This window comes from Dasypus novemcinctus, chromosome 3 (assembly GCF_030445035.2).
Source record: "Dasypus novemcinctus isolate mDasNov1 chromosome 3, mDasNov1.1.hap2, whole genome shotgun sequence".
Lineage (NCBI taxonomy): Eukaryota > Metazoa > Chordata > Mammalia > Cingulata > Dasypodidae > Dasypus > Dasypus novemcinctus.
Window position 1 is genome coordinate 19,072,879 of NC_080675.1, and position 24,022 is coordinate 19,096,900.

At 38.6% G+C, this 24,022-nt stretch overlaps 1 protein-coding gene and 1 non-coding gene across 10 annotated transcripts in view; one reads left to right on the forward strand and one right to left on the reverse strand.

The window, feature by feature from the left end:
• The window catches only part of PTPN21 (protein tyrosine phosphatase non-receptor type 21), a 108,493-nt gene that overhangs the window by 46,999 nt on the left and 37,472 nt on the right, over window positions 1-24,022 (forward strand). For all 9 annotated transcript variants that reach the window (XM_058292651.2, XM_071213735.1, XM_058292671.1 and 6 more), the window contains 2 exons: window positions 9,436-9,523; window positions 10,203-10,282. In XM_058292651.2, the coding sequence (XP_058148634.1) occupies window positions 9,436-9,523; window positions 10,203-10,282 (168 nt within the window). The remainder of the gene's footprint in view (window positions 1-9,435; window positions 9,524-10,202; window positions 10,283-24,022) is intronic.
• LOC111767025 (U6 spliceosomal RNA) lies at window positions 2,667-2,773 on the reverse strand. The gene has a single exon (XR_002798922.1). It is a non-coding gene; the product is annotated as a U6 spliceosomal RNA (small nuclear RNA).

Here is a 24,022-nt window from a genome sequence, read left to right on the forward strand (position 1 = left end):
TGCCAGTACCATGCTGTTTTGACCATTGTAGCTGGGTAATAAATTTTCATGTCAGGAAGCATGAGTCCTTCAACTTAGTTCTTTTTCAAGATATTTTTGGCTATTTGGGGCCCCTTAGACTTAAATTTGATAATTGGCTTTTCCACTTCTGCAGAGAAGGCTGTTGGAATTTTAATTTTTTTTTTTTTTTTAGTAAGTACTGGGGATTGAACCCAGGACCTCATATATACGAAACAGTCACTCAACCACTGAGCTACACTCATTCCCTAATACGTTTTTTCAGTTATTTTATAAGGGGGTACGGAGGATTGAACCCAGGACCTCAACCACTGAGCTACACCTGCTTCACTGGCTATTGGCACTTTGATTGGGATTGCATTGAATCTGTAAATCAGTTTGGATAGAATTGACATCCTCACAATACTTAGTCTGCCAATCCATAAGTATGGAATGTCCTTCCATTTATTTAGATCTTCTTTGATTTTTCTTAGTAAAGTTCTGTAGTTTTCTGTGTGTAACTCCTTTACATCCTTGGTTAAATTTATTTCTAGATAATGAATTCTGCTAGTTGCTATTGTAAATGGAATTTTTTTTCTTGATTTTTCTCTTCAGCTTGCTCATTACTAGTTTATAGAAACTCTACTGATTTTTGCATGTTGAATTTGTACCCAGGTACTTTGCTAGATTTGTTTGTTCTAGTAGATTTCTTGTAGGTTTTTTTTTTGGGGGGGGGGGTACTGTTTCTATATATAGAATCATATTGTCTGCAAATAGTGGAAGTTTTACTTCTTCCTTTTCAATTTGGATGCCTTTTATTTCTCTTTCTTGTCTATTTGCTCTGGCTAGAACTTCCAATACAATGTTGAATAACAGTAGTGACAGCATCCTTGTCTTGTTTCAGATCTTAGAGGGAACGCTTTCAGTCTTTCACCATTGAATATGATGTTAGCAGTGGGTTTTTTCATATATGCCATTTATCATGTTGAGGAAGTTTGCTTCTATTCCTATTTTTCTAAGTGTTTTTATCAAGGGAGGAAGCTGGCTTTCGTCAAATATCTTTTCTGCATCAAGAGAGATGATGATGTGATTTTCCCCCTTCCTCTGATAATGTGTATTACATTAATTGATTTTCTTATCTTGAACCACTCTTGCATACCTGGGATAAATCCCACTTGATCATGGTGTATAGTTCTTTCTCTTTTTTAAAAAATGATTTATTTATTATCCACCACCCTCCTGTTGTTTTGCGCTCGCTGTCTGCTCTCTGTGTCTGTTATTCCTGTGTTCGTCTTCTTTTTTTAGGAAGCACCAGAAACTGAACCTGGGACCTCCCATGTGGGAGGGAGTCACCCAATGGCTTGAGCCACCTCCGCTCCTGTATCATTCTTTCAATGTGCTATTGGACTCAAATTTCTAGTATTTTGTTGAGGATTTTCACATCTACATTCATAAGAGATATTGGTCTGTAATTTATTTTCTTATAGTATCTTTATCTGACTTTGGTATTAGGGTGATTTGCCCTTGTAGAATGAGTTAGGTATTGTTCCCTTTTATTCAGTTTTTTTGGAAAAGTTTGAGCAGGTTTAGTATTAATTTTTCTTGGAAAAGTTGGTAGAATCCCTTCTGGTCCTGGACTTTTCATTGTGGTTGGTTTTTGATGACTGATTCAATCTCTTTACTTGTAATTTATCTTTTGAGGTCTTCTATTTCTTCTTGAGTCTGTGTAGGTTGTTCTTATATTTCTAGGTATTTTTCTATTTCATTTGTTGGCTTACATTTGTTCATAGTATCATCATATGATCCTTTTTATTTCTGTGGGATCAATAGTAATGACCCACTTCTCATTTCTAATTTTATTAATTTGCATCCTCTCTTTTTTTCCCTTTGTCAGTGTAGCTAAAGGTTTGTTAGTTTTATTGATCTTTTTAAAGAACCAAAGTTTAGTTTTATTCTCTCAATTTTTTTTTCCCTCAATTTCATTTATTTCTGCTCTAGTCTTTATCTCTTTCCGTTTGTTTGCTTTGGGGTTAGTTTGTTGTACTTTTTCTTATTCCTCCAGGTATGCAGTTAGGTCTTTAAATTTTTCCTTCTATTTTAACATAAGACTCTAAATTTTCCTCTGAGGGAAGCAGATTTGGCCCAATGGTTAGGGCATCCGCCTACCACATGGGAGATCCGAGTTTCAAACCCAGGGCCTCCTGACCTGTGTGATGAGCTGGCCCACGTGCAGTGCTGATAAGCTCAAGGAGCGCTGTGCCACGCGGGGTGTCCCTGTGTAGGGGAGCCCCATGCACAAGGAGTGTGCTCCAGAATGAGAGCCGCCCAGCATGAAAAAAGTGCAGCCTACCCAGGAATGGCGCCACACACATGGAGAGCTGACAGCAGCAAGATGACACACACACAAACATAAAATTCCCTCTCATTCATGTCAAGATATTGACTGATTTCCCTTGTAATTTCTTCTTTGAGCCATTGATTTTTAAGAGTGCATTAAAAAAAAATAACAGTTTTATAAATAACAAAACACACAAAAAATTAAAAGTTTGGAATAATAAAATTAAAAATATAAGACTAAAAATTTTTTGACTTTATGTTTTTCATCAATGTAAGATCTGTTATCTTGTATGTACAGTGGCCTTTCTTCTGTTTATTCCCCCAGTGTCTTAAAAAATATGAAACGCTTCACAAATTTGCGTATCATCCTTGCGCATGGGCCATGCTAATCTTCTCCATATCATTCTAATTTTAGTACATGTGCTGCCAAAGTGAGCACTAGAGTGCATTAACTTCCATAAATTTGTGAATTTTCCAGTTCTCTCTCTGTTATTGATTTCCACATTCATTTCATTATTGTCAGAGAAGCTGCTTTGTATAATTTCAATCTTTTAAAATTTATTGAAACTTGTTTTGCGTACCAGCATGTGGTCTATCCTGGATAATGATCCATGTGCACTTGAGAAGAATGTATATCCAGCTCTTTTTGGTGCAGTGTTCTGTATGTCTGTTGGGTCTAGTTCATTTATCATGTTATTCAAGGTTTTTTTTCCTTATGGATCTTCTGTGTTTTATCTTTCCATGACATGGTGTTTTGAAGTCTCAACTACTAACTCCAACTACTATTGTAGAAGTGTCTGTTTCTTTCTTCACTTTTCTTTTTTTAAGGAGGTACTGTGGATTGAACCTGGGACCTTGTAAATGGGAAGTAGGTGCTCAATTACTGAGCTACATCTGCTCCTTCCCTCTTCACTTTTGCCAGTGTTTGTCTCATGTATTTTGGTGCACTGTGGTTAGGTGCATGAATATTTAAGATTGTTTCTTTCCTCCATGGATTGACCCTTTTATTAATATATATTTTCTCTTTGTTTCTTTTAACAGCTTTTGAGTATTTGATTCAAAATTAGAATAGCTACCCTAGCTCTCTTTTGGTTATTATTTGCATGCATTTTCTTTTTCCGTTCTTTCACTATTTGTGTCTTTGGTCTAAGATAAGTCTCTTGTAAATAGTTTGATTGTGCCTTTTTTTTTTTTTTTTTTTAATCCATTCTGCCAATATCTTCCTTTTGATTGAGGAGTTTGAGGAGTTTAATCTATTTACCTTCTTTGTTGTTAGTGTAAAGGCAGTACCTACTTAAGCCATTTTGTCCTTCGGTTTTTATATGACATATCTTTTGTATCTCTTTATTTCTTTATTGTGTCCTCCTTTTCTTTATAGTTGATCTTGTATAATGCATCTGCCTGATACCTTTCTCAATTCAGTTTGTGCATATTTTTAAAATACTGTTCTCTATGGTTATCCTCGGGTTTGTATTAAAGGACCCATATATGTAACGAACTATTTTGAAAAGATACCAACTTCACTTATTTAATAGCATGTATGTTTTCTGTTCCCATATCCCTCTGCTTCCCCTCTTTATGTTGTTTTATCCCACATTACCTTTTTATGTTTGGCATTTCATTACCAGGAAATAAGGCTATTTCTTATTCAGTTGTATTCTAAATCTTATCAAGGAGTAGAGTTATATATTGAGGGTACAGTATTATTGGGATTTGCATTTACCCATTTCATTACCTTTACTAAAGATCTTCATTTCTTCACACTTCTCTAACCATACTCTCCTGTCCTTTCCTTTCTACCTGAAGAACTCCCTTTAGTATTCCTATAGTGCCAGTCTTTGGTGACAGACTTTCTCAGTTTTAGTTTGTCTGTGAATGTTTTAAACACTCCCTTATTTTGAAGGACAGTTTTGCTGGATAAAGAAATTTTGACTGGCAGTTTTTCTCTTTTAATACCTTAAATATATCCTACATCTATATCTATATTTATATCTCTATCTATATCTATCATATACCAGGCTTTCTTGCCTGGTTTCTGATGGGAAACTGGCACTTAGTCACATTGAGTGTCCCTTCTATGTGACAAATCACTTTTCTCTTGCTGCTTTCAGAATTCTCTTTTTATCTTTTAGTATTTGACATTCTGTATGTATCTCAGAGTAGATCTATTAGAGTTTATCCTGTTTGAGTACATTGTGCTTCTTGGACCTGCATATATATATAAATCTTTCATAAGAGTTGGGAGATTTTTGACCAGTATTTCCTTAGATATTCTTTATGCCCCTTTTCTCTTCTCCTTATGAGGTTCCCATGGTATGTATTTTGGTCCACTTTGTGCTGTCACTCATTGTCCCTTAGACACTGCTCATTTTTTTCTATTTTTTCTCTGCCTGTTCTTCTGAATGTATTATTTCTGTTCTTCTGTCTTCTGGTTCATGTATTCTTTCTTCTGCTTGTTCAAATTTATTGTTGTATGCCTCTAGCATATTTTTAATCTCCATCATTTTGCCATTCATCCCTATAATTTCTGTTGCTTTTCAATCTTTTAAATTCTTTTTGCTCATGCATTGTCTTAATATCTTTTGACCTTATCTACCATTAGTTTATTTCTGTACATAGTTTCCTTCCTCTCCTGAATTAGTTCAGATTTGTTTGACCTTCTTTGATTAGTTGTTCCAAAGTATGTGTCCTCTGAGGTTTTACTTTATTACCTTGACTGTGACATATCCTCCTGTTTCTTAATATCATTTGTAATTTTTTGCTGATGTCTGTGTATCTGATTATATTGATGTGCTAACTCTGAAGGTCAGTTTATTTATTGTAAATTGGCTCTGTGTCTAGGCTCTTCTTTGACACTTGGTCCAATTTAAACTGGACCTTTAGGATAGCCCATATTTAACTCTTCAGATTTTCTCAGGTCTTCTGCACCTGATTCTTTCTTTGGGCTCTGGGCATGTGGTTCAACTTTTAAGATTGCCCCCCCCCTTTTTTTTTTTTAAGGAGGTACTGGAGATTGAACCCAGAACCTCATACATGGGAGCTATAATTGCTCCCTTTAAAATTGCCCTTTTATGTGCCTTTATTTCACTTCTAGGAGAAAACTTTCTTTCCTCTTTTTGTACTCTGGGAATCCTCATGTGTTTGGTTTGTTTTTGTGTAGAATTGTCTCCCAAACTCCTATCATTTGTTTAACTTCTCTCCCCCACTCAGTGTCCCCTTTTCAGAACTTTTCACTTCTGGAACCCATCCTGTCTTACAGCAGTTCAATTTTCCACTCCAACTCTACCCCTTTTTATTTCCATGAGGCTTTTCTGCCTCCAGTTACTTCACCATTAGGGTATCCTGTTGAGGGGAACCACATTGGGTCAATGTCCAGAAAGGACTGTTTTTTATTTGTTTAGATGATCCAGGATTCAGAGACTGAGTTGAGTGTGTACAACTGTTACCAGTTCTGTCCTGGAATTGGGATTTTCCCTTTATTAGTTGTTTCTGAGGGGAGACTTTCCCAGGGGATGTCTTGTGTCACCCTATTTTCTTTTTCTTTTTTTTTTTTTTTTGGATACAGGCGCTGGGAATTGAACTGGGAAGCCAGCACTAAACCACTGAGCCATATTGCCCCTGAGCTGGTTTTTACATTTGTTTTGCTTGTTTGTTTTTTTGTTTGTTTTTAGGAGGCACCAGAGACCAAGCCCAGGACCTTCCGTGTGGGAAGCAAGTGCTCAACCGCTTGAGCCACATCAGCTCCCTTGTGTCACCCTATTGAAAAATTTATTGCTCTTCTTTTTTATAAGCCACTTTCTTCCAAACCAAATGTGCAGAAAATAGTGCTTGTAATGATATTCTATTTATGATATGCTTGAAAAATATGTGACCCCTTTTTTTTCTTTTTTTTGCTATATGGAGGACGTCATTTGCTTTGTGTCTGTTTTTTGTTGGAGCTCAGATTTCCAGGGTTCTTTTTTTGTGGAAAATCTAGGCCTTCCTTCTGATGCTAGTTATATACTAAGATTCCTAAAATACAATATCTAAGCAAATTTCAATTAGTTCTTTAGTAGTGATTTTTTCTTTTTTCTTTTTTTCTTTCTTTCCTTGTTTTTTTGTGCTCGCTGTCTGCTCTCTGTGTCCTTTCACTACGTGTTCTTCTGTGTCTGCTCATCTTCTCTTTAGACAGCACTGGGAACTGATTCTGGGACTTTCCGGAGTGTGAGAGAGGCATTCAGTCTCTTGCGTCACCTCAGCTCCCTGGTCTGCTTCATCTCTTATTGCCTCTCCTCTGTGTCTATTTTTGTTGCATCATCTTGCTGTGCCAGTTCTCAGCGTGGGCCAGCTTGCCTTCACCAGGAAGCCCCAGGAATTGAACCCTGGACCTTCTCTATGTTAGATAGGAGCTCAATCACTTGAACCACATCTGCTTCCCAGTATTGATTTTTTTAATTAAAAACGTGATACTATTCATTTATGAAAATCTGGAAATATATATAATGAGAAAGGATATATAGCAAGGTGCTAATAGTGACTAACTCTAGATGATGAAATTATAGGTAATTTAAATTTCCTACTTAATATTATTCTGTTTCAATTTATATCTTTCAGATAGTAAATTGGACCATTTTGCTCAATCTCTGCCTTTTAAAAAAAAAGTTAATTGCCTTTTTTTAAAAGATACATAGATCACAAAAAATACTACATTAAAAAATATAAGAGGTTCCCATATACCCCACCTCCCTCCCCACCCCATCCCACTCCTCCCACATCAACAACCTCTTTCATCATTGTGGCACCTTCATTGCATTTGGGGAATAGAATCCCTGCCTTTTAATTGGTAAAATTCATAGTATTAAAAATCCAAAGTGTTGTTTCATGGGAATATTTACAGCTTTACTCTGAGATTCTCTCTACTTCAATTCTTTTAATAAAACTAAAAGTTTATATTGTTTTTATAAACTAGTAAAGCAGATTATGTCATAAACTTTTCTTTGTTCTCTTGAGTGTACCATTTATTGGGTGTTTATCCTGAGTCAGGCACTATGCTGAGTGCTTTCTATGCATGTTTCTCCTGTAGTCCTCATAACAAATCTGATGAGTTGGTATTACTACCATTTTGTATATGAGGAAATTGAGGCTTAGAAGAGTTAAGTGATTTATTCAAGATCACCCAGTTATTATATTAAATGGTGTGACCAGGACTAAAACTCAGATTCTTGATACCAAACCTTGTCTTCCCTGATAAATAGCTTCTTTTATTCCCACTCCCTTTTTTCTCTCTGTTCGAGATTTTTATCATTTTGTTCTTGAAATACTTCTCCCTTTTAAGATCTTTTTCTCTAAGCTGGCATCTCTTCCTTCATTTCCTTTCTTTTCAGGCCTTTGAGAGTATATATGGCTTGGGGAATAAAATCCTACTCTTGGACTATACCAGCTTGCTCCCCTTTGCCAATTGTTTTCAGGTCCCCCAGCTACTTATTTAGTCTTCCCAACGTGTTGAGTGAGTGGACAAGGAAGGAAAATGGTTCTGCACTGAAACTGAAAGGCAGAATTCTGACAGTGCTCAAAAAGTCACATGAAAACTTGGAGCGCATCCAAATGGGCTTCTTTCACTGTTAAATAGGAATCTTAAAAATTGCTTTATTTAATATGATGCTAATAGTTTTTAGGTTTTATAATTAAACATTGAATTATGGCTACATTAATTTTTAACCAATAAATGCAATATTATGTGGAATCATAAATTAGTATAAAATTTTCCTCCTAGCCCATTTTTCTAATAAAATTATGTATTGATATAAAATTGAATATTAATATGTAATATCTAAATATGGTAAAATATTAGAAAGTATCTCATAGGATTTTGAATCCTGCTGAACATACCCAGATTAGTTCTGTTGGCTTCCTAGCATTTGAACTTTATCTTTACCCTCAAGATTTTCTGAGCACTCCTCCCACCCACTTTTATGTCTCATTTTATTGTGTACATTTGCAACATTTAGGGTACTTGTTTGTTTTTATGTTCTCTCTTTCACCCCCACCCTCCAACTTTGCCCTTTTGAGGGACATACTATGCCTTACTGATCTTAATATCCCTAGAACCTAACACAATGTCTGACATTATTAAAATGAGTTTCCTGCAAAATGTTAATTGAATAAATTGAGGTCTTGGCAACTAGTTAAGATAGGAATCTCTGACTGAACTAATGAGGCAAAAGAAGAGAAATATATTTTTCCTCTTTAAAATAATTTCCCCCTCATTTAATATACATGTGTCTTAGTCAGCCAAAGGGGTGCTGATGCAAAGTACCAGAAATCTGTTGGCTTTTATAAAGAGTATTTATTTGGAGTAAAAGCTTACGGTCACAAGGCCCTAAAGTGTCCAACTCAAGGTTACTTCCTTACCAAACTCTGTTGCCACGTGTTTATGCCAGATGGCGGGTCACATCTGTGAAGGTTCAGCCTTCCTTCTTCCTCTTAAGGCTTTGTAGGTCCAGCTTCTTCCGATCTCAGCTGTAGGCTGGCAAAGAGCTCATCTCTCTTCCCTGGGCTCAGTTCTTTCTGGGCTCAGCTGCTCTGGTCTCTTCACAAGACCAGCTGTAAACTATCCGGTGAATGACTCATCTTGCTCTGGGACTCCAGCATCAAAACTAAGTTCTTTCCTCTGCCTTGTCATTTTCTTTGTTCTCCTGTGTATCTACTTCTGTGTGTCTCCTTGACTGATTGCCCATTTATATAGGCCACAAAGAGGGGGCAGAGACTGTTTATACTCTACTGACATGGCAGAATCTAAGCCCTAATCTTAACAATTCAATCAAAGACATCTCAGCTGAATCCAATACAGTCAAAGGGCATCAAGCTCAGAGGAACAGACCCATTTACAAACATAATCAAGTATCTTTTTTGGAATTCATAAATAATATCAAACTGCCACAACATGCTGTTGTTTTTTGAACAAGCTGTTGTCATTTCAGTTAGAGCATGAATGCTAGCTGATTAAAACAACTATTTCCTTTTGGCAAAGATGAACAAATATTAACTTATGAGAGAAAAACAATGTATTTTCTATGCTAGTATAAACCTGAACATTCATGTTGTTGTTCTGTTTTTCTTTAGGTGGCATGATATTGCTAACATGACCCATAACAAGTCCTTTTTTGCATTAGAGCTGGCAAATAAAGAAGAGACCATCCAGTTTCAAACTGTGAGTAAACATTAGGAATCTGTATGAAGAGTGTGTGTGTGTGTGTGTGAGGGGCATTATATGCTTTATAATTTTATAAAATATTGTAAATATTTACATTTTATAGCATTGTTATGCATAATAGCACTTGGCAAAAATAGGTGCTCCATAAATATTGTTGAATGAATCAAAGAGTCCTTGGATAAATGCTATCTGATCATTATGACCTTTAAATTAAACTTAAGGGACTAAATGGGCAAAAGTAAGCACTGATATCTAGTTTCCATTGATAAATGAATAGCTCTGTAGAAATATTTTAACACTTACTTGCTCTTGGTCTCTTGACAAAGGCGATATTGGGTCATCAAATCAAATGTTTTGTTTAAAAATGTTTAAGTATTTGTCAAGAATTAAAGTTGATGCTTTCATCCTTTCAAAATTTTTGTGTCATTTTGAAATTGCTGAATGTAAGAGTCATATTATTAGAACACATATGTTCTTTCATCTTGATAATTTAAATCCTAATTCTGACAGTCATATAAGGCAAAGTATTAAGACTTAGAAAACAAAAGAAACACTGTATGTTGACTTTGACATAATATGTCACCCATTTGTGCCTTGTCCTTAGACAAATTCTGCATTAAAAGTATCAAATTGTATATGTACTTTCATATTACTTTATGCATATTTTGTTTGCTAGGAAGACATGGAAACAGCAAAATATGTGTGGAGACTCTGCGTTGCCCGACACAAATTTTACAGACTAAACCAGAATAGCCTGTAAGTATGTCATGCTCATAGAAATTGTAAAAAATAATGAACCTAGAAATTTTCATTTTGAGCATTATTGTATCAGCCAGAAAAGCAAATTTTATCAAAAGGATAATATATTATTTTTATGTCACTGTTATAATAACCTCTTTGCTTTTGTTGCATGTTAAAATGACATTTCTTAATAGTTTTTTTTCTTCTTTTAGCTTTGGACCAACTTCTAATAACTACGGATATGCCTCTAAGATTTCTTGCAACTAGTTACTAGGATCATTCTAATTTTTAAAGGATATTCCCCTTTTAGCTTTCATTTTTATCAATGCCCTGGTGAGTGTTTTGAGTAATTAAAGATTATTCAGCTTTTAAGCTATTTGAAGAATGTCTTCCTTCCTTCTTATGTGCATTTTTATTAGCTCACGTGGGTTGTTCACTCTAGTGGAGCATTCTCATCAGCATACAAACATGCTGTAATAATTCCCGTCTTAAAACACTTTTCCTTCACTCCATATTCCCCTCTAGCTATGTAGCAAAATTCTTCAAAAGAGTTGCACATACTTGTTTGCTCTCCTTCCTTCCACCCTGGTTCCCTAACTCACCACACTACCGACACTGCTTGTCAGTCCCCTGTGATCTTCATCCAGGGGCAGTCAGGACTTTTTTTCCCCCTCACTGTGCAATACTTGACCACTGACTACCCTGTTCCTGAACCCTGTTCTTCCTTGACTACCAGAACACCATTGTCTCCTGGCTTCACTCATGCATTGTTGTTTCTTCCCAAGCACCTTTTACTGGTTTCATTCCTGATCTCTTCTGTATCTTCACTCATTTTCTAGGCTCAAAATAGCACCTATATGCTGAAGATGCATCACATTTTATTTCTTGCCCCATCTTCTCCCTGAGCTCTTGACTTTTATATCCTACTGCCTGCTTGACACATCTCCATTTGGTACCCAAGAGGCATCTCAGATTTGATATTTCTAAGACAGTATTCTTGATTTCCTTCTCCTTTTCCTGCCCCCAAATCTGCTTCTTCCATACCGTTCCCTTTTTGGAAAATGACAACATCATATTTACCCAGTCGCTCAGACCCAACACCTAGAAGTCATACTTCATTCCTGTTTCTCTTTCACCTTACACCCAACTCATCAGCAAGCTCTGTCAGTCCTTAAAATATATCTGAAATCTGACCATTTTTCACTTTCGCCCTTTGCTCACAGCTTAGTGCCGGCTGCCATCATCTCTCACCTGGAATATTGCAGGAGTCTTCTTACTCTCCTTGCTTCTCTGCCTGCCCTTCCTGAAGCTTATTTTCTATTAGGCATCCAGAATGATCTTATTTAACGTGGGTGAGATCCTATCATTCTTCTTAAAGCCCTCCATTGGCGTTCCATCGTACTTATGCTGAAAGTTTAAAGCCATCCCTGGTCTGCTCCTTGCTTGGATCAAACCTCATTTCCATTGTCCTCCTCCAGGATCACTCTTTTCCAGTTGCACTCATGTCCTTGCTTGTCCTTGAATGTGTTCCACCCTCAGGGATGCTGTAGTCACCCTTTCTCTGCCTGAAGTGCTTTTGTCCTGTGTCTTCACATGTCCTGCTCTCTCACTGCAGTCCACTGCCTTATCATGTGTGTCCCTCTTCAGAGAGGTGGCCCTGACCCCAGGTAACCCCCTCCCTCACTACCACCTGCCTCTCTATCATCTTACCCTGTTTATTTTAAATTTAGATTTAAAATTTTACCTATTTATTGATACATATTAATAAAACATAAATCAATCCAAAGCATACATTCAGTGGTATTCGGTATAATCACATAGTTCTACACTCATCACTTCAATCATTTTTGGAGCATTTTCATTATTCCAATAATAATAATAATAATAATAAAACAATCTCATTGCCTCTCAGTCTCTCTATGCTTCCCCTGCCATACATAGCTGCTATTTTGTTTCCATCTCTCTAGTTTATTTGTATTTATGTTTTGTAAGAACAGTTTTGTATGTGCAGTATCACCCATATTCATATTTCACATGAGGTTTCACTGTGCTGTACAATCCCATATTACATTTTTTAGTTTTCTTCTAGTAATACACATGACCTTAGACTTACCCTTTCAACCACTGTGCTACTCATATAATAGCTCTGCTGGTTACAAACACTATGATGTGCTTTCGCCGTTTCTATTCATTTCCAAAGATTTACAAACAACCATTTTACCAATTCTGCACAGTTTAACCTTCAACTTTCCATTCTCTACCCTTATTCTATTTTCTGGTGACCTATATTCTAATTGTTAACTCCATGATTTTAGACGATGTATTTACATAATAGTGCAATCATGCAGTGCTTGTTTTTTGTGTCTGGCTTGCTTCAAACAACATAATGTCCTCCAGGTTTATCCATGTTGTCATATGCTTCATGAATTCATTTCTTCTTACCGCTGTATAATATATTCCATTGTGTATATACACCAGAATTTGTTTATCCATTCATCAGTTGATGGATATCTGGGTTGTTTCCAACTTTTGGCAATCATGAATAATGCCACTATCAACATTGGTGTGCAGGAATCTGTTTGTGTCACTGCTCTCAGTTCTTTTGGGTTTATACCTAGTAATGATATTGCTGGGTCACATGGCAAATAAATCTATATTCAATTTCTTTAGGAACCATCAAACAGTCCTCCACAGTGGCTGTACCATTCTACATTCCTACCAACAGTGAATAAGCATTTATATCTCTTCACATCCTATGTAATAGTTAGTTTTTTATGAGAGCGGCCAGTCTAATAGGTATGAAATGATATCTCGTTGAAGTTTTGATTTCATTTCCCTAATCACTAGTGATGTTGAACGTTTTTTCATCCATTTCTTTGCCATTTGTATTTCTTCTTTGGACAATTGTCTATGAAAGTCTTTTGCCCATTTTTTAATTGGGTTGTTTGTCTTTTTATTGTTAACTAGTATGATCTTTATATATCATGGGTATTTTTTTCCCTTCCCCTCCCCACTGTTTTTGCTGTCTGTGTCCATTCACTGTGTGATCTTCTGTATCTGTTTCTCTTTTTGTCTTCTCTTCTCCTTTTTCTCCCCTAGGGTTCACTGGGATTCAACCCTGGGGACCTCTGATGTAGAGAGAGGTTCCCTGTCAATTGTGCCACCTCAGTTCCTGGTTTTTGCTGCACTTCACCTTGACTCTCCCCCTTGTCTCTCTTTTGTTGCATCATCATCTTGCTGCGTGATTCACTTGCCTGGGCACTGGCTCGCCATGCGGACACTCAGCTCACCACATGGGAACTGGCTTAACTACGTGGGCACTCAACGTAGGCGCTCAGCTTACCACGCGGGTACTCAGCTCACCATGCGGCACTCGGCTTGCCACATGGGCACTCATACAGGCACTGGCTCGCCACGCGGGCACTGGCTCACCTCATGGGCACTCATGTAGGCACTCGGCTAACCATGCAGGCACTTGGCTTGCTATGTGGGCACTTGCATGGGCACCTGGCTCACCATGTGGGCACTCGGTTCACTGCACTGGCACCCATGTGGGCATCTGGCTCACCGCACAGGTACTCGGCTCACCATGTGGTACCTTGGTTAATTGCGGGGGCACTTGACTCAGCATGCAGGCACTGGCTTGCCACGCAGGCATGCATTCTCATCTTCTTTTTCACCAGGAGGCCCCAGGGGTCAAACCTGGGTCCTCCCATATGGTAGGCAGAGGCCTTATCACTTGAGCCACATCTGCTTTCCCCATATTGTAGATATTATACCCTTATTGAAGGTGTGATTTCCAAGTGTTTTCCCCCCTGGAGTTGGCTGCCTTTTCACCTTTTTGACAAAGTCCTTTGTGATGCAAAAGTATTTAATTTTGAGAAGGTACCATTCATTTTTTCTTTTGTTGCTTATGCTTTAGGTTTAAGGTTTAAGAAACTACCACCTACCCAAGGATCTTGAAGATGTTTTCTTGTATTTTCTTTGAGGAGTTTTATGGTGGTCGCTTTTATATTTAGGTCCTTGATTCATTTTAAGTTAATATTTGTATAAGGTGTGAGATAGGGGTCTTCTTTCTTTTGGATATGGCTATCCAGTTCTCACAGCACCATTTGTTGAATAGATTGTTCTGGGTTAGCTGGGAAGGCTTGACAGCCTTGTCAAAAATCACTTGTCTGTCTATTTCTGAGTTCTCGATTCAGTTCCATTGGTCAATCTGTTTGTTTATACCACTGTAGCTAAGTAATATGCTTTAAAATCAAGAAGTGAGAGTCCTCCAAGTTCATTCTTTTTAAAGAAAGTTTTGACTATTTTGGGCCCCTTATCCTTCCAAATAAATTTGATAATTGGCTTTTCCATTTCTGCAAAAAAGGCTGTTGGGGTTTTTATTGGGTTATGTTGAATTTGTAAATTGGTTTGGGTAGATTTAACATCCTAACAATATTTAGTCTTCCAGTCCATGAACACAGAAATTATTTATTTAAATCTTCGGTTTCTTTTAGCAATGCTTTTTAGTTTTCTGAATACTGATCCTTTAGGTCCTTGGTTAAGTTTTTTCCTAAATATTTGGTTTTAGTTGCTATTATAAACAGAATTTTTTTCCTGATTTCCTCCTCAGATTGCACTTCAATAATGTATAGAAATGCTGTTGACCTTATATCCTGCCACTTTGCCGAACTCATCTATTAGTTCTAGTAGCTTTAGTGTAGATGTTTCAGGACTTGCTAGATAACAGGATCATATCATCAGTGAATTGTGAAAGTTTTCTATTTGGGTTCCTTTTATTTCTTTATCTACCCTAACTGCTCTAGCTAGAGCTTCTAGCATAATATATATATTTTTAAAGATTTATTTATTTATTTCTCTCCCCTTTCCCCCATCATCTGTTCTCTGTCCATTTGCTGTGTGTTCCTCTGCGTCTGCTTGCATGATCAGGCAGCACTGGGAAACTGCGTTTCTTTTTGTTGCATCATCTTGCTGCATCAGCTTTCCATGCATGTGGCACCACTCCTGGGTGGGCTGCACTTTTTTCATGCAGGGCGGCTCTCCTTGCAGGGTGCACTCTTTGTGCATGGGGCTCCCCTTCTCTGGTGTGCCACTGCGTGGCATGGCACTCCTTATGTGTGGCAGCACTGAGTGTGGGCCAGCTTACCACATGGGTCAAGAGGCCCTGGGGATTGAACCCTCCACCCTCTATATGGTAGGCGAGCGTTCTATCAGTTGAACCACATCCACTTCTCCTAGCGTAATACTGAATAACAGTGGTGACAGTGGGCATCATTGGCTTGTTTGTCATCTCAGTGAGAAAGTTTTCAGTCTTTCACCATTGAGTACAATGCTAACTGTACATTTTTCATATATGTACTTTACCATATTGAGAAAGCTTCATCTATTCCTGTCTGTTGCAGTGTTTTTATCAAGAAAGGATGCTGTATTTTGACAGATACCTTTTCTTTGTCAGTGGAGAGCATTGTTTGAATTTTCTTCTCAATTTATTAGTGTGGTTTATTACACTAATTGATTTTCTTGTGTTCAACCACCCTTGCACACCTGCGATAAAACCCATTTGCTTGTGGTATATACTTCTTTTATGGTGCATTCAGTTTGCAAGTATTTTCTTGAGGATTTTTGCATTTATATTCATTAGGGATATTGGTCTGTAATATTCTTATTTCATAGGATCTTTATCTGGTTTTGGTATTAGGGTGATGTTGGCTTCATAAATGAGTTTGATAGTGTTCTTTCTTGTTCAGATTTTTGGAAGAGCTTGGGCAAGATTGATATTAGATTGTCTTTGAGTGATTGGGAGAACTCACCTGTGTAGTCATCTGGTCCTGGGCTTTTCATCTTTGGGTGGTTTTTGATGACTATTTCAGTCTCTTCTCTTGTGATTGGTTTGTTGAGGCCTTCTCTTTCTTCTAGGGCCCATGTAAGTTGTTTTCTAGGAATTTGTCCATCTCCTATACATTGTCTAGTTTTTTTTGGCAAACAGTTGTTCGTAGTACCCTCTTGTGATCACTCTTATTTCTGTGGGGTCAGTGGTAATGTGTCCCCCCTCTCATTTCTGATTTCATTTGCATCTTTTTCTTTGCCAGTCTATCCAAGGGTTTGTTGGTTTTGTTGATTTTCTCAAAGAACCAACTTTTGGTTTTGTTGATTCTATTTTTTTTTCTGCTTTCGTTTATTTCTGCTTTGATCTGTACTCTTTCTTTCCTTCTACTTGGTTTGGGAATAGTTTGCTGTTCTTTTTCTAGTTCCCTCAGGGGTGCTGTTATATCTTCAATTTTAGCTCTTTTATTTTATAATTAATTTTTAAAGAAGTTTTAGATTACATAAATGTTACATAAAAAATATAAGGGATGCCCATATACCTCCCTCCCCCCCCACACACACTTTCCTACATTAACAACATCCTTCATTAGTGTGGTACATTTGTTGTAATTGATGAACCCATATTGAGGCATTGCTACTAACCATGGGCTACAGTTTACATTATAGTTTACACTTTGTCCCACGATTTTGTAAGTTATAACAAAATATACAATGGCCTATATCCATCACTGCAATGTCATGCAGTGTCCTGAAAATGCCCCGTACTACACCTATTCTTCCCTCTCCTATTTCTCAGAACCACTCAGAATATTATTATTCTCCTATAATAATAATAAGTCTGTAGTAGAATGATAGCATTGAGGGCTATAAATTTTCCCCTCAGCACTGCCTTTGCAGTATCCCATGAGACTTTAAAATTTAAAAAAAACTTTTAAATTTTTTTGGGTGGCACTGAGGATTGAACCCAGGATTTTGTACATGGGAAGCAGGCACTCAACCTCTGAACTATATCCATTCCTCAGTGAGAGTTGCTTTTTTTGTTAGTTTGTTTTCAGGAGGTACTGGGGATCAAACCTGGGACCTCGTGTATGGGAAACGTGCCCTCAACCACTTGAACTACATCCACTCCCCTCCTGTGGAGTTTTTAATTTTAAAAAATTTTTTATTTATTGTGGTATTTTTTTTCTCTATTTTTTTAATGTTACATTAAAAAAATATGAGGTCCCCATATACCCCCATCCCTCTTCCCATAGGGTTTTGATATGTTTTGTTCTCATTTTCAGTCATCTCAACTTGTTGACTTCTCTTAACTTGTTGAATTCTCTTGCAATTTCTTTTTTGACCCACTGATTAAGAGTATATTGTTTAATCTCCAAGTATTTATGGATTTCCCCTTTTTTATATTCATTATTGATTTCCAGCATCATTTCATTATGATCAGAGAATGAGTTTTGTATAATTTCAATCTTTTAAAATTTATTGAGTCTTGATTTGTGACCCAGCATATGGTCTGTCTTGGAGAAGGATCCATGAGCACTTGAAAAGAAAGTGCTCATATCCTGCTGTTCTGAGGTGCAATGTTCTATAGATGTCTGTTAGGTCTAGTTCATTTATCATATTATTCATCTCCTCTGTTTATCCTCTGTCCAGATGCTCTATCCAATGCTGACAGTGGTGTATTGAAGTCTCTAACTATTATTGTAGAGACATCTACTTCTCCCTTCCATTTTGACAGTGTCTGTCAAATGTATCGTGGTACACTCAGATTAGATGCACAAATATTTAGTATAGTTATTTCTTCTTGGTGAATTGCTCCTTTTATTAATGTGTAATGACCTTCTTTATCCCTTACAAAAATTTTGCATTTAAAATCTATTTTGTTTAATGTTAGTATTGCTACTCCAGATCTTTTTTGGTTACTTTTTGCATGGAATATCTTTTTCCAACCTTTCACTTTTAACCTTGTTCTTTCCTGAGGTACATCTCTTGTAGACAGTATGTAGATAGATGGCTTATATATTTTTTATCTATTCTATTAGTCTACATCTTTTGATTGGGGAGTTCAAGCCATTAACAGTCAGTGTTACTATTGTAAAGGCTTTACTTACTTTATCCATTTTGTCCTTTAGCTTTCAGTTCTTATATCTTACTGTTGTCTGTTTTTATACTTTAATTTACTCTTCTTAATAATCTTCATTTCTATACTCTTCTCCAAGTCTCTCACCCTTGTTTTTTCCTTTTAGGCTGCTGCACTCCCTTTAGTACCTCTTGTAATTCCAGTCTTTTGGCAACATATTCTTTCAGTTTTTGATGTGAAGACTTTGAACTTACCCTCAGTTTTGAAGAAGAGTTTTGCCGGATACAGAATTCTTGGCTTGCAGTTTTACTCTTTCAGTCCATTAAAGACATATCACTTTCTTTTCGCCTCCATGGTTTCTGATGAGAGGTTGGCACTTAACCTTATCGAGGTTCCCTTGTATGTGATTCTTTGCTTTTCTCTTGTCACTTTCACAATCCTCTCTTTATCTCTGATATTTGCCATTCTGAATAATAGGTGTCTCGGGGTAGATTGATTCAGATTTATTCTGTTTGGGGTGCATTGTACTTCTTGGATATTGGTTTTTATGACTTTCATAAGGATTGGAAAGTTTTTGGTTATTATTTCATTCTTTCTGCCACTTTTCCATTCTCTTCCCCTTCTGGGACACTGATAGCATATGTTTGTGCATTTCACGTTTGCGGCGGCTTGCTCGGTCGGTAGAGGTGGGGTCTGGCTGCGGACGAGGGGTCGGTCCAGCTTAGGACGAGGGGTCGGTCCCACTTGGGACGAGGGGTCGGTCCCACTTGGGACGAGGGGTCGGTCCCACTTGGGACGAGCGGTCGGTCCGGCAGCAGACGAGGGGTCAGTCTCACAGGGGTTGCGCGGTTCGGCTGACGGGGTTGCCCGGCGAAGCCGGCGATGAAGGGGTCGCCCGGAGAAGCAGGCGACGAACTGGGGACAAGGGAGGCCAGGCCCTTGTCGGGGGCTCTCAGGACTGGAGGGCGCACGGCAGAAGAACTACTGCGGAGACAAGGTAAACACGCAAGTCCACTTTATTGAGGGAGAGGCAACAGTTTTATAGGGGCTGGGGAAGGCTGATTGGTCGAAACCACGCCCTGTTCTGATTGGTTGCCGGAGAAAGGTCAGTGGGCGGTACTGGACGGGGGAGGGGTGGTGGTTAGGGATTGGCTGTCGCTGTTGCTGGGGGAAGTGGCAGGGTTTAGGGATTGGTGGCTGCTGTTGCTGGGGTGGAGGGCAGACTTGAGTTTCCCGCCCACGCCTGGCTGTTGCTGCTGTCGGGGGAGGGGAAAAGGGCAGACTGGAATTTTCCACCCTGCGCCTGCGCAGGGAGAAAGAAGAAGAAGGGTGCCGCCCCACAAGGCATCGTGTGGCGCCATCCGGGAGGAGGGGCGGCCACGGAAGCATGGCTGCCGAGAAGGGGAGACCCGAGGGCACTCTGCGCCCATGCCGAGCTCCCCTCAGGGGTGGCGGTGAGTCCGACCAGCCACCCCATTATGGGGGCAGTGGCTTGGCCTGCCGCAGCTGCTCCCCCGCCAGGCCAGCAAACCACACCTCAGCCCGCGGGGTGACCACACACGTTGTCATTGAATTCTGAAACACTGTTCCAGTTTTTCAGTTCTTTCCTCTTTTTGTTTTCCTGTCTTTTCATGCTAAATGTTCTTTCTTCAGTGTCACTAATTTTGTCTTTGATCAATTCAAATCTGCTCTTAAGTGCTGCTAATATATTTTTATTCTCATCCATTGTCTTTAATTCCCATAATTACTTTTCTTTGCAGACTTTCAAGTTGTTGTTTATGTTCACCTAGTGTTTTCTTAATATCCTTTATCTCTTTAATCACATTTTCTTTTAATTCTTTGAATTGATTTAGGAGAGTTGTGTGATTATCATTGATTAATTGTCTTGAATCCTGTATCTCTTCAGGATATTTGGTTTGTTCCTTTGGCTGGGCCATCTCTTCTGTTTCCTAGTATGGCTTGTAATTTTTTGCTGTTGTCTAGGCATCTGAATATGTTGGTGAATTTACTCTGATGGCCATTTCTCTTTCTTGAATATTTTTTTCACAGTTCTTTGATATTTTGTTCAACTTATTCTAAGTCTTTAAAATTGCCCACTTTAAGTAATCAGAACTGGTCTAGGGACTCACTAATAGGGCAAAGATTTTCTTCCAGGGGTTTGTGTTAAGAGAAACCTAAAAGCAATTTTTCCTCATGCAATTTCCAGATCTTCCAGCAGATGGTGCTTGTCAATGCACCTTTCCACAGAGATGTTTCTTTCAATCTCGGCTTTCTTGTGTTTTGGTCTGGCCAGAGCCGAGATTCAAAGTGGGTCTGCTGACCAAATTCACTAAAGAAAAGCCCCCTGACACCCCTTCCCTTTTCTCTTGTAATAGATGACAAGGAGGAATATGTCTGTTCCCCTTTCAATGGGCTGCAGTGAGCCAGGGGTTTTCTCCCAGCTTAATATCTTGGGGGTTGGGGATGGAAGCCCTTTGCAGCCACCATGGGGGTTTGATAACTCATGTTTATTGGTTCTGATTCTTCATCTCTCAGTTCCTTGCCTCTCCTGGGAGTTGTTGTAGCACCATCCTGGTTTGCCGCCCCCAAAGTAGGTCCCTTGGACAGCATTTGGCCATTGTTTTTGTGAGAGAGTTGAGCCCTGCCTGCCTACTCTGACATTATCTTCCTGTAACTCCTCACCTAATCCTGTTTTATTTTTCTTCATAGCATTTAGCATTGCCTGAAATGGCGTATTCATTTGTTAACTTGTTTGTTGTCTACATCCCCTACATGGAAATGCATGAGGACAGACACTTTGCCTGTCTTGTTCACTGCTCTGTTCTCAGTGCTGAGCAAGTGCCTGGCTGTAGTAGGCCTCCATGAATTGGTTAAATAAATGATGAATGCATCTCCAGAAATGAGTGTTAAGAGCTCCGATTTGGAATGTGTGTGGTGTGTGGGATTCCTTAGGAGGGTTTACCTAATCCAGAACTGCTGTGTTAGGAAGGGCTTTCCTATGGAAATGACATCTAACCTGAGAACTGAAAGATTTCTGTCCATCCTCACAACCTTTCTTTAAACTGTCCTCTCTCACCTGGACCATTGCACCAGCATTGCATATGGTCTTCCTGCCAATCTCACCTATCTCCTGTCAGTCTTCTGGATGGATGAACAAAAGATGTAGTTCTCAGAGTTACAGCACAGGACCAGATCTGAACATTTTCCTTTCCCCCATCCTGTTAGTATAGGAATAAAGGCAGACTCCTGTGACTCTCCACTGGGCTCATCTCCTGCCCCTGGCTCAGCCAACCCTTGGAACCCATCAGTCCATATTATGCCACTGCCTCTAACAGCCCCTGGTCTTTGCTGGATGGCCATCTCCCCTTCTCTAGCAGACTCTTAGTTGTTCTTCAAGATCAAGTTTAAATGCAGCTACCCTGAGCTCTACTGAGAGGTTAGTTTGCTTAGTCCTCAGTACAACTTTTTTCTTTATTAGAGAACTGGTGGATTTACAGAGTAATCAGGCATAAAATATGGGCTTCCTATATACCACTCTATTAACACCTTGCACTGGTGTGGAACATTTGTTATAATTGATAATAGCACATTTTAATAATTGTACTATTAGCCGCAGTCTGTGGTTTAACTTAGGTTCACTGTCTAGTGTAGTTCCATGGATTAAAAAAAAAAAATTTACCCTATTACAATCTAACATTTCCCCTTTTAATCACGTTCAGATATATTTTTCAGTGTTGTTGAAGTTCTATTTTTTTTCCTACCGCTTTTTTTTTTTTTTAAAGATTTATTTATTTATTTCCCCTCCCACACCAGCTGTCTGTTCTCTGTGTCTGTTTGCTTTGTCCTCTTTGTCCGCTTCTGTTGTCGTCAGCAGTATGGGAATCTGTGTGTTTCTTTTTGTTGCATCATCTTGTTGTGTCAGCTCTCCGTGTGTGCAGCGCCATTCCTGGGCAGGCTGCACTCTCTTTCGCGCTGGGCAGCTCTCCCTACTGAGCACACTCCTTGCGTGTGGGGATCCCCCACGCAGGGGACACCCCTGCATGGCTCAGCACTCCCTGCGCGCATCAGCACAACGCACGGGCCAGCTCCACACGGGTCAGGGAGGCCCGGGGTTTGAACCGCGAACCTCCCATATGGTAGATGGACACCCTAACCACTGGGCCAAGTCCGCTGCCCCTACCTCTTTCTTAATGATAACCTAGTCAAGGCTTAGTGTATATTAAGCATTATTCTGCAAGTTTTTTAAATCTCTTTATTTTAATCTCTAATATTGCAATTGGTACAATTTTTATTGCCCCTTTATAGATGAAGATACAGAGACTTGGAGAAGTAAAGCATTACCCCTGATGTACAAGTAGGACATGGGAGCAGTGAGACTCTAGAGCCTGTGTCCTGAATCACTGTGCCAGACTCTTAGAGTATTTTGTGTCTGCTCTTTTAATATGGAGTCAGTTTGTCTGTCTAGTCTGTTGGGCTTCTTTGAGGACAGGTCTTCTGCTCATTCACTTGGTGCCCTGGAATCTGGCAAAGTGCTCTGCGTGTAGGGTCTTAGTAAATGACGGAAGCTTGACTGAGACAGAGACAGGAATTCACAGGGAAGAAGAGCTCTTTTGCTCCTTGTCTGATAAAGGAGGTGACCAGGGAATCTCGATTTATGAGAAGCATCCAGCGGTTTGCACCTCCAGACCCAGTCCCCTTCTCCTCCACTCAGTAGACACTGGGAGAAGCACCCCTGCTTTCTGGCCTTTTCTGCCGTCCTGCCATTTGTGTATGAAAGTTCTCCCCTTCGTGGCTAGATCCCACAGTGCTGCTCATCTAGGGTGGATTACCCTACCGTGCATGACACTATTTCTATGCAGAAATGTTTTCTGAGATTCAAGCAGTAGATATACCATGTGTTGGGACACAGCCTTTTCATAAGTATAAAATCTTTCATAAATTTGAGTGTTGGTAAATTGAGCCATTTATTATTCCTCTTCTGGAAAATAATGGAAGAACAATCATCCCAAATAAATCATAAGATACCCCTTTCCAATAGGCATCCATACTGGTTTAGTAGTTAATGCTTTTTTTTTTTTCCTTAAAGAGTATTTTGGCAAATAACCACCTGGTAATGACTTTAAAATTCAGAGGAAAAATAATACATGGTTGCTCTTTTGTGGTAAATATTCAAGTCTAAGAAATCAAAATTTTATCATTTAAAAATTGCTCTTTATTGCAAGTGTAAATGAACCATATTAATGTGGTCTTATGTTATATATGTTATATGTTATATATATGTATAGCATATGTTTTAGCTGTACAAGGAAAAATAACATTCTTTTAAAATGGAATAATTATTTTAAAGGGTTCTTTTCCAAATTTTGTTTTTAGTCACCACACATATAATAAATTATGGAAGTCCATTTCTATAAACTATTTCTGTATAATGATTTATGATGGATGATATCCATGTCATTCTGTGAGAAATGAATATATTTCAAATGAGTCCCTTTTCTCCACATGAAGTAAATGAATTCTTAGTTCTTAATAAAACTGAAAATAACTTTAGTTTTATGACCATTTCTTTTAAAATTCTCAACCTATTTAGTCGCATTTAATATTATAATAACTCTGAAGTATTAGTAGAACTTGTTCTCATGGTCTGGCTGGGTAAACTTAAGTGTGAGAGGCATGTACTGAGGCCACGTCAAGGCTCGGACCTAGGCAGTAGAAGCCTGGTTCAGGCTGGGACAGACTGGTGGTTCAGGCGATAGATTCTACTTGCATAGAAAGGAAGACATCGTTCCTAGAATGTCTCCTCCCATCCCATCCCAGTCCTGATATATAATATAATAGTGTTTTAG